This window comes from Chaetodon trifascialis, chromosome 6 (assembly GCF_039877785.1).
Source record: "Chaetodon trifascialis isolate fChaTrf1 chromosome 6, fChaTrf1.hap1, whole genome shotgun sequence".
Taxonomy (NCBI): domain Eukaryota; kingdom Metazoa; phylum Chordata; class Actinopteri; order Chaetodontiformes; family Chaetodontidae; genus Chaetodon; species Chaetodon trifascialis.
The window spans coordinates 6,139,190-6,150,401 of record NC_092061.1 but is presented as its reverse complement, the minus strand read 5'-3'; the positions used below and the strand labels follow the sequence as shown (position 1 = coordinate 6,150,401).

General features: G+C 44.3%; 1 protein-coding gene across 1 annotated transcript; it reads right to left on the bottom strand.

Moving 5' to 3' along the window:
• Positions 1–780: 780 nt before the first annotated feature.
• Positions 781–10,824, bottom strand: ela3l (elastase 3 like). The gene is made up of 9 exons (XM_070964883.1): positions 10,626–10,824; positions 10,331–10,419; positions 10,053–10,150; positions 9,600–9,728; positions 9,035–9,171; positions 8,531–8,676; positions 7,921–8,073; positions 5,119–5,376; positions 781–2,427 (listed from the first exon to the last, which is right to left on the bottom strand). Exons 1-8 carry the CDS (start codon positions 10,663–10,665, stop codon positions 5,218–5,220), a joined length of 951 nt encoding a protein of 316 aa, XP_070820984.1. The 5' UTR covers positions 10,666–10,824; the 3' UTR covers positions 781–2,427; positions 5,119–5,217.
• Positions 10,825–11,212: the final 388 nt, after the last annotated feature.

The following is an 11,212-nucleotide window of genomic DNA, read 5'->3' as shown; positions in this document are numbered from 1 at the left end:
CATAAGATCTGTGATAAATCCATGGCTCTGACAATTTCATGAGTAGTTCACAGGAATGATGTCAGCGACAACCAATCGCCTGCCTTTGTGAAGTGGTCAAAGAGGTATTCAGATACTTTACACAAGTAAAAGTACATTGCATTACAAATACTCCATTAGAAAGTAAAAAATTCTGCACTTATGCAAAATGTACTTCAAGTATCAAAAGCAAAAGTCCTCAGTATGCTTATTATTATTTTTATTATTAGAAAACAGCAGCAGTTATCACATTCAGACGTTCCCCCTCGAATGATGCTGGATCGCGGTTACCAGATAAATGTGACTTTTGGCCAACAACAGGATGTGGGTCACAGTTGAGATCAGTGTGTGCCTCACTGATAATTGCAGGAAGCTGAAGCAACAGTTAATTTAAAGAATTGGGAGGACCATTAGCACTAATTCACACCGAAGAGGCATGGCAATATCAACTGTGGACCACATTATTATACACGAGAGTGAATCAGTTTATTGTGAGAAGAATAAATAAACCGTCATTACCATGAGATATAGACATAATGGTAACTGCCACGGTGAAACAATAGCTATTTATAAAGTGTAGAGCTGCAACAAATGACTATTTTCAGCATCAGTTATTCTGTTGATTATTCTTTGATTGATCATTGAATCCATGAAAATAAAAAATACTGATCACCACCAGTTGTAGTCCCAAGTTATTCAATTATATTCACGCATAAGAAGCTGCAGCCTGATTTCAATGATTTATCAAATACCAATGTCTTAAATTTGTTTTATTTCATTTAAACAACTACTCATCTCGGTACATATCACCGTTCATCGTTACATGGAAGCTGCACAGAAATATCCCACAAATCAAGCAGAGCAAAAAGTGCTGCACGGAAAATCAAATCAGCATATTTTTACCTCTTTAACTCATACCTGAGATTAGATTTCAACACAAAATAAAGAGCGTTTCTGTCATGAGCCCTTTCATTAATAATAATAATAAAAAAAGCATATGTAAGACAAAGCTGTGTACTGGAATGCAGCACATTTTATTCTGATGACGTGGAGATATAATTATAATGACACTCATGTATCCCATGCTTCTTCCGTCCTTTAGACAATATTGGTATCACACAGTTGGTGCGTTAGCTGCAGCACGTTCACTCCAATAAACACCATTCTCACGCGTTGCTGTGAGACTGTGAGCGTTCACTCTGTCATTTCTGGTGAAGGCTGTCTATAAATATCTTATTCAGTCTTTACAGGAGCTCACAAAATGAAAGAGAGGCACACCGGGACACGGGTAACATTTTTGCTTTTGCTTTTAATCCCATGGGAGTCGGATCGGTGGAAGCTCGTGTGTCAAACGAGGAGACTGTCAAACAGGGGCCTCGAGCTCCCTCCCTGTAAACAACACATCAAAGCCCGATTCTTCCTCTGCACTTTATCATCCCCGCCAAATATCTGCCCTTTATCTCTGTCTGCCTCCTTCTCCGCCCTGTCTTGACTCTCACACACTTTTTCCCCCAGCAGCATCTCTCTCTTTGCTGTCTCTTTCAGGCTTTCGGTTTCTACATGTCGTGTCTGCAGCTCTGTCGTTGCCATCCTTTAGGCTGCAGCTGGCAAACGCAGAGCCATGTACTTTTTCCTCTTTACCTCTTACACGTAACTCTCAACTAAACCCGTCACCCCAAACTTTCCCTTTACAATCCATTGAGTTTTTGCTGTTTCTCCTCCACAGCCTCTCAGCTGTCTCGTATGGACGGGTGAAAAAGAAAGGATGAGTGGAGGAGATCATGGCTTGCCTGTGTAGAGCAAAGCAAACAGACTGACAGATGGACAGTCCCAGCGACGCACAGCAGAGATAAGAGGATTGGGCGCGCTTGTTGTTGTTGTTGGTCTTGCCGCAACTCTTAACGCAGTTAGCTCACTGTGAGCTCCGTTGAATGGCGTAGATGAGAGGCTGATGGTGAACAGTATGTGAGACAAAAGGAGTTACTGAGTGACAGTTATAAGTTGAAGAGGAAGATAAATACAGATGATCGCTAAGAGTCTCTTAATGTTCTGAAACTCAACGTTTGCTTGATCTCCTCTTACTGGACAAAGTTGAATTTTGTCTACATCTCAAGTCTTCATCATCAGGCTGCAGTCAGCAGGTACTTCTGCTCAGCCTTCTTATGATCCGGCTCTGCTGTGAAAACTGGCACTTTCTCTGGGTGTGAAGGCACCTTGCAGGCCTTGTAGAGGATGACGAAGAGGATGAGGATGAGGACGCCCACCGCGGAGTTACAGACGATGGCCACAATGGCCCACACAGACAGGCCCATCCTCAGATCATGATCCATGGTCGACTGGGTGGTTCACTCTGGTCACATCACATTTCAGAGGTGGGTGTGAAATCTGAATCCGGTGCCAAGATTCGCCCTGAAAATGAAGAAAATACATCACATGAAAATGCCGACTTAATTTGCCGAGCACATGCGCGCACACACCTTGACATACTTGGCCACAGTTAACCTGCCTGTCACGTGGGCCTCCTGAGTCCACTAGTGAGGTCAGCTCAGGAAAGATTACTTTCTCTCTGACAAGTTAGTCACTGGGTCAAGGTGGTTTAATCCCTGCAGCCGCTATAAATGGAACAGCCTACGCATGTTCAGTACCCGCGTGAGGGTTTCTATTCTTTTTTTAACTGCAGAACATTTTGTATTTATCTCTGTAGCTCTAATGTACAAGAAAAGTGTCAGACAGGTGAAGAGAGAAATAAATTCTGAGGATTTTGTTAAGTATAATAACCTGTGGGTGATAAGAGAGCGCCACAGGACAAGAAGGTGCCTTTCAGCTGCCGTTCTGTGTCGACACATTTTTACTCTTGTTTCATTTATACAGGCAGGGAGCAATGGAGTTATTAAACTGATAAAGCAGGTGCCAGTAAGCACTTTTCCTCTCTGAATTATTTTGAATGAGTTTCAGCAGTAATGTGTTTTCAGGAGGATCTCGTGGGAATGTAGAGTTGCCAGTTTTGTGGCTGATATTAAATGGGTCACTGAGGTGTACTGGTGTGTGTTTGTGTGTGTGTGGGAGAGAGAGAGCGAGGGACGCACGAGTTTGAGAGTGTGAATATTTTCCCTCTCAGAGTTTAACAGATAAAAACTCAAGCTCATCTCCTTGCTTCTATACCTCTCTCCCTTCCCTCTAATGCATTTCTAATGAGACCACATATTTCCTCCTCTCTCCAACTGAGGGCTGCAACAGTCCAAGCTCGCTGTTGAGAACTCATTTCAAAGTTATCCTTCCCTTTATAGGCATTTTATGACCAAGCCAAATAAAGATGGATGGCTCCTAGTCAGAGTAGGTGGCAGTGATGCATTTGATCTGCTCTCCAACGCATGAAGTCAGTCTCTGTTTGCACCAGATGGGTCCCTCTCAGGATGCTGGTGGCATCACTGTGGGGAGAATTACTCTCATAATCACTAACTGGGATTGCTGTCAATAAAACTGCCCTCACTGTTTTGCAGAACATTTCCAAAACATCCCGAGGAAGTTTTTCCGAGAAGTCAGGTGACGCCAAATGTAGCGTATCCAGTTTACAATTTCAATTAGAGCAAAAGCGAGGAATGTGTAGGTTATTAGAGGACAGAGAGATGTGACAGGGAAGAGTGTGAGCCACAGAGAGTAATCAAATGAGTGCGAGCAATGTAATGGAACAGAGGACTGCGTGCTAATATTGATTTCAGACAGTCAGCAGTGCATATAACAAGAAAACACACAGCAGTCCCACTAGTTATTCATTATCATCAATTATAAGACATTTTCATCACTCGTTCTTCCCAAAGTAGATTGTCGTGGTGCAAGTTTTAATAGCTACAAGGATAATTTGTTCTCATTTGCAAGATTAATGCATTTCCTCTGAACACAAGATTGCTGTATTAGTGACCACACTGCAAACAAGCAAATGTATTCAAACAGAGCATAAACAACTCAAATTAGAGTAAAAATGAACTGGGATTGTGTTATAATTCACACACGGGATGGCAAAATAATTGTGAGTCCTGTTACTACACAAAAAGAGACTTGTGCACTTGGATTCTGGCAAATTTGATGCATCGCTGGTCATGACAGGTGAGTCCTACGACAGCTCTGAGTTTGAAGAGGCCCAACATGATTCGCAAAACGATGTGTCAGTAAATCACTTCGCTGTTGAATTTGAATGACTGAATGTTTGCTTTGGGAGATTTACAGGCTCAAAGGTCAGAACAGCACATGACTGACTGGCCACACGCAACCATACATAGACACACATGCACACTCTCCCTGAGGCCACAATCAATACACAGATAACTACAATTTGTCTGTTATGTAACGCCTCTGGGGCTGTAGGAAATAGTTGAGCTTTAGACTGGCATCATGCAACAGGAAAAAAACCAGCATGCTTGCTTCTGCTCTCATTTGCTTGTTTGTGAATGGTGCCATTGACTGGTATAAAGGCCTTTTGTGTACACATGCAGCCAATCTAATGTAAATTGATGCAAATGCAAGCCTACATGCACAGATGAATGCTCATTTTACAGCCAAATGGGCCGTGCACTCAGGCATACAACTGCACTCAAATCACACCTGTAGTGACTACATGGAAAACAGTCCTTGTGCATAATGCATCAGCTTGCTGTAGACTAGCATCTCATATGACTGAACTTCCTCCCTTCCTCCCCAGCTCACAGCACCTGCTGCGTGGCCACAACATCACTGTGAACTGGAGTTCTGACACTTTTAACTATTTAACAGCATGGCCACATAGTTGGTGAGTTGTCTCGCTGAGCTTAATCAGGCATTTAATTATTGGTTGTCCTATTATCTTAATTGCTGTAATTAACCATTATATGTTATGTGCAATTTGAAAACAGGCATTTTTAAATTGTCTTAATGGGAGCAAGTAATGCCATACAAAAGATTAACAACCCTGAGAGGACAAAACGAAACTCATTCTCTAAACGTTTCGTGAAATTCTTTGGTACAGATTTCAGGTGAGGTTGGAAAAACTCCAAAAATGACTCCATGTGACTTGTTTACATTTGCAGTGTCACTTGAAGCACATACATGTTTCATGTAACAGCCTACCTTTATTCATCCCTCTGCTGTCCATGCGTCCCGTCCTCCGCGTGCGCCTCAGCTGCGCGCCGCGTTCACGTGAAATGTCCAAAAACGAGCGCCGCAACTTCACCACATTGCTTGCGAGGCGGGAACTTTTGTCTCCAAGTAGGTCAGCAGAGTCCGCTCGACCGTTCGGCAATGTGGCCGAGCAGCGCGCTCGGACGGCCGGCACCGGGCTGTTAATGAAGTGGAGCTGGCGGAGTCCCGGCCGGTTCCCAGTGACTGCTGACAGGCGCAGGGCGACAGAGCGGAGGTGCTGCTGTCACTGTGACTGCTCATCATCGCCCAGTCCCTCCCCGCTCCGCCACCCGTCCCTCCCTCTCCCTCTCTCAGTCTGTTACTACTGTGCTATTTATACAAGGACGCTGGGAACATCCCATCAAGGGCTTTTCCTCTCACACCTCTGAGAAGATCCTGTGCTCAACACTGCTGCACAGTGAGAAAGGTCATTGCAACAAGCCAAGCAGTCAGTGAAGGTACAGTAAAAGAAATTCAGCCTGGGAAAGAAAGAAAAACACAGGGGAATAAAAGAAACTGGTACTGGTTGTCATAAAAGCCAAAATATTGTATCCTTGTAATGAATTATTGTCAAATCAAACTGCACAGTGTATTTTGGCCTCATACAGGCTTAAAACGGGACGCATGAAGATGAAGAGCAGCTGCACAAACTTCAAACTTGTTGCCCCCTTTTCTCCTCGTTGGTATTCAGCACAACAGCAGGGTGTCCCAGGGGGATTCTGCTCTCTGTCTGCCTCTCTTTGTGTGTGTGTGTGTGTGTGTGTGTGTGTGTGTGTGTGTGTGTGTGTGTGTGTGAGTGGGGTACCCTGACCCACAGAGTTCAGCCTGAGACAAAGCATTCTTTTGAGGCCTCATTCTCACCCTCACCACAGCCGTCAGACAGAAAAAGAAGAAGTTTTGCAAGGAAACAGACCCAGAGAGCAACAGTTTGATCCAAGTGCTGCACTGGTGCTCATGTTGTATTGGCAATACTTCAAGAAGTACAGTGTTTAGATTACATACGAATGCAGTGACTGACGATGTAATGACCGCCAGATGATGGAGCTTGATAAATGTTGTTAAATGCAGCACTAAATGAGCCAAAAGTGTAATTAATCCTGGATCTTAACAGGCTCTGTTTGTGAAATGGTTATGAATAACTGTTATTATATTGACTTTAGTTATTACATCTATCTTATAATTGAATAATTAGTCAATCTAATGATTTCAGCACCAGGTAGAATATGTCATATTTTGCTCCTGCCTAATAGTTGGGATGTCATGATACAGTCAGGCACATTAAAATGTTTCATTACGTTTTTAACCTAGTTATTTTATCAAATTTTGATGAATAGCCCTCAGCATTACATGATCATGCTGTGCTACATTATCAGTGTGGTAACAAAACAAAGTGCTTGTGAGACCTTTCTGTTTATTTTTATGGATGCACTTGAAATGTAGACAGGCAATATTGGTGGACACCTTCATTTTTCATCCAAATCAGACTGAATTAGTCAGGGAGCAGCACTTGTCCTGTAGCTTACATGAGAGCTTAGATGGGATAGTTATCAGTGATCACAGGCTGATGCTCTGGAGAGAGCTGCTTCAGAAGAGTGATTCATCATATCAGAGAAATGCGGTCAAATATAGCCTGAGATAATCACACACACACAATAAAACTCCCTGTGTCTCCCTCTGTCTGCTCTCAATGCACACACGCACACACACACACACACACACACACACACACACACACACACACACACACACACACACACACACACACACACAGTTATTATTACTTGCTCTCGCAGGACGTGTCATGTCTGATCACTGCCTCTCGTGTCAAAGAAGACGCTGGCACACCTTCATTACGCTGTCAAAACTTATCAGTGTGCGTGAGTCTTGAAAATGTGGCAGAGAGAAAGGAGAAAGGGTGAGATAAAAAAGAAAGAAGAGGCAATTTAGTTTCTTTCTTAATTCTGCCCCCACCCGACTCTCTCATCTCATCACAGTGAGGGGAAAAAATGACAGAAGCGTTAATCTCAGTGTTCGCCGTCTTCATTTTCGGAGCGCTGATATCATGAGGAAAGATAGACTCCTCAGATGAATGTGATGGTTTTCATAAGGTCCTCCTGCAGCGAGGGCACGGGGACAAACGAGGTCAGTTTCATGCAGGGATATTAGATTCATATTTCATATGAAGGGTCTATTTCCTAACGGCACACAGCGTTCGCTCTAATCATCCAATATGCAACTTGGTGTTATTGGACATGATGTAGATGGACAATTTTGTGTGAATCACTTGCTTATTTTATGTGAGCTATTTGCAGTGTATCGCATCTGTTGTTGTTTTCAGGCGGAAACACTGGTCACCCTGCACTTTGTCCTGCTTTAAGAAGCTGTCAGAACCAATCTCCGATCATGAGTGTATGAGGACACCTGCTGGACATTTGTTGACATGGTTTCCATTTCCAGACACTCACACGAGAGCACAGAATCAGTTAATGGAGCTTAATAGGGTTTAGGATTCATTCACTATTCATCTGGGTGTGTGCTTATTAGATGTGAGAGTCTGCTAAATCTGGCGGGTGTTCAAACACACATGCGGCACACAAGACAAATTTAGTTAGCTGATTCTTTTTTTTATTGATGCTCCATCTTCTTTAGTTGTTCATCATAGCCTGAAAAGACAAATAATTCAGTCAGCAGCTGAAAAATTAAACAAGGAAACGGCATTTACTGTAAGCCGGCTGAAGGCGCCTCCCTTACCTGGCTGATCCAGTCGTTGAAAGCGGAGACTCTGGTGAAGACGGTGGGTTTCTTCTCATAGTTGCAGCCGAGGCCAGAGACGAAGCTGGTGATGCCGTGGACCTCCCAGACACCTGCATCGTTCTTACAGTTCAGAGGGCCGCCAGAGTCACCCTGGACACAGAGAGAGAGAGGAGGAAAGCTTATGTTTTATTCATTTGGTGGAGTTACTGGTAGAATGGAAAGGCACAGCTATGAGATTCCCAGTCAGAATCACGGTTTCACCAAGTTTAATGGGGAGACACAAGAAACATTTGTCCTGTTCCTGGGCAGCTAGACAACACATAAGCGTGATGTCTTATCCCCCGGATCCCTAATTTGAACACACTAGATGCATTCGAATTACTGTCATAATTAAGCAGAGTGTTCTGGTAAGGAGGCTGCACAAGCTCTCCAATGTAAGTTTAATAATTCTGAATTATTTAGAGGGAAAAAAAAGAAGAAATAACTGAAAACACAAACAAACCAAACTCACACACTGACAGGAGTTCCCCATGGGTTGGTGTGCAGTCAGTTTAAAGTCCCCACTGGGATTTAAAAACAAAAACACACACATAAAGTCCAAACTTACGTTGCATCCAGCCACGATTCCATCCCCACCCGCACACACCATGGAGGTCCTGACAGCGAAACCCCACCAGTCAGGCTGGGAGCAGGTGGCATGGTCAGCCACAGGCATCAAAGCCTGCTGCAGCTTATCAGGAATGGGGCCCCCGGCTACAAACACACAGACAGAGTCTATTACCATCATCCACATACACTAGCCGTCTGTCAAATCTGCTTTACAGCATTTCCCCAAGCGCCAGATCCACAGTCCGACCCAAAATTTCAATTTATGAGTAATCCCCCCCCCAGAAAGTTTTAGCTAAAATCTCATGCATGTGATTTTCATCCCAACTCTGGAGGTTTCCCTGGGTAACCCCGATCACACACAGCTGGTTATAAATCCAAACATCACACCAGCTGGACACCCTAATGCACAGTAACGTGAAGACGTGTCACACATGCTCAGCTGAAATTAGGTACAGTGATGGAGTCATAAACAGAGCCCAGCCTTCCCCAGACAGGGACTTACTGTACAGCCTGCCCCATCCGGTGATGTAGCAGGGGTAGAGGTTGGACAGCAGAGTGCCAGCAGGAGGAATGCATCCCAACTGCACGTGGTCACTCAAAGTCACAGGCTCCGACAGCTTGATCAGGGCAATGTCGTTACTGCGTGACAGACAGAAACAGAGAGAGAAAGATTTAGGAATGAGGCTGTACTGACAAGCAATTTAAAATCTTCCTCCAGAGCCAGAGAAGAGAGATAAACAAAGCTAGATAAGATAATGAGATTGAGTGCAGTCGGTATTTTTGGATTCTTTTATTGTCTGTGCATACGAATAAATCAACTCAATGGCTAATCTTATCTCTCTACTTTTCCACAGTGGAGAGAGTCCACCTCCACCTTTAAGGCTGAACAATGCCGTGATAGTAAGAGGCTGTAACGTGTGTTGAAGGCGTGAGCTGGACTGAAGCAAATAAATGGAGTTTAAAAATCAGCCCACTTTTTCACCTCGACACAGGGCGGATTATGATGTACTGTGTGTCGCAGGCTTACGGCGGACAGACTGCCCTTTCCATTGTAAGGTGGAACTTACCCGAAGGCCACAAAGATGGGATTCCATTTCTCATGAACAATCATCTTCTCAGGCAGGATGGCCTTGGAGCCAGCCTCTTCCTCCACCAGGTTGTATTTGCCCACATACACCCTGTAGGAAAATTTGGAGCTGGGAGAGAAAAAGACTGTTGAGACCCGTGCTAAACCACACAGAAGACTTTATGATTAAATGTGGTGGCATGTAGATGATTCGAACTGATCTACGGTCAGGATGACCTGGAGTGTGCTGTTTTATCAGTGTGACAATTGGGTTGCAAACCTTTGGACTTCATGACTTGCCCAATCCTCATTTCTATCAAGGTCAACTGAGGTTTTCGGGTCGAGGATTAGTGGTGTTGCAGAAAAAGCACAGAATATTTAACAGAAGGTGTGTGTGACTGATGTGGGCACTGGTGGTTGTGTTCATGTGTTCATGCTCCTCTGCTGCTCGTACTTGATGCAGTGAGCAGCAGTCAAGACCCAGTTGGGAGCAATCAGAGATCCTCCACAAGTGTGTCTCCATTCACCCTCCTTGTTATACTGCAGAGAGATCTGGAAACCAAAAAGAACAACATTACAGATACAGTATAGATGGATGGCATAGTTAAATTAACCACTTCATTACAGAATTTTCACTAACCACTGCATCTGGAATCTAATAAGCAGATGCTGCACCCATAAGGTTAGCCAGCAAATCTTAAAACACTGACAGATGTGTACATATTAGCATACCTGCCAAGGCCAGCTGAAGGGCCTGGCATCTACTCCGTTGACCACACGGGTGGTCAGGGGCTGAATGGCTGGGACTCCGCACCCGAGGGCTGGAAATAAACATGAGTGTGATGGACATGAGATGGCGGTTCATGAGGCAGAAGAGCAACAGAATCACTTTTGAGCTACATCATTTTTCTTTTCAGTAAAGAATTGCGCAGTTCTTGCACCGTTGTGGTAATATGCAGGCACACACTCACACAAACTTGCACAGAGACAATTACAGGCAGAATTAGAGGATGCCAGATGTTCTTACCGCTAGCAATGAACACTGAGGCCAGCACAATGGGGATCATGTTGATTGATGCTTCTGCTGAGGGACAACAGGACACACACTCTTTTAAACTTTCCACCACAGGCAACACCCGCTCTGAATGACATAGCGCACATTCCTATTGGTTTGTCGTGGCCTCCAGGGATGGAGACGGACCAATGGCAATGAGGGTCAGTGAAGCTGTGTGAGAAATCACACAGGTGCGTTTTGTGGGACGTTTCCCGTGACCTTCACATGAAGCTGCAATGCATTATCTGTTGCTATATGTATTCATGAGGGTTCATATGGACACACCCATAGTGTGAGTGGGTGCGTGTAAATGCTGGAGACACGTGTCACACAGCCTCTACATCATATTGGGTCTTTTTACTCACCTTTTCTCCCCTCCGAAGTCTCGTCCCCAAAACCTGGAATTCAGCACTTGCATAACAGCATGGGAAGCCAACATCTGGAATACTGATAGTGGCCTGTTTTCTCCGAAATGTAAAACAAAAATCAAACGTAGAGGCATTGATGAATAACCAGGACAATGAGAAACAGATGGCGTCACTGGTGCAGAAAATATCGAC

Bases quoted from the DNA above. Each gene is read 5' to 3' on its own strand.
- ela3l (XM_070964883.1), bottom strand. From the start codon at position 10,665: ATGATCCCCATTGTGCTGGCCTCAGTGTTCATTGCTAGCG. The intron at 9,172-9,599 runs GTAAGTTCCACC...TCTGTCACGCAG, and splicing joins CCCATCTTTGTGGCCTTCGG to TAACGACATTGCCCTGATCA. The intron at 8,677-9,034 runs GTAAGTCCCTGT...GTGTGTTTGTAG, and splicing joins CGGATGGGGCAGGCTGTACA to CCGGGGGCCCCATTCCTGAT.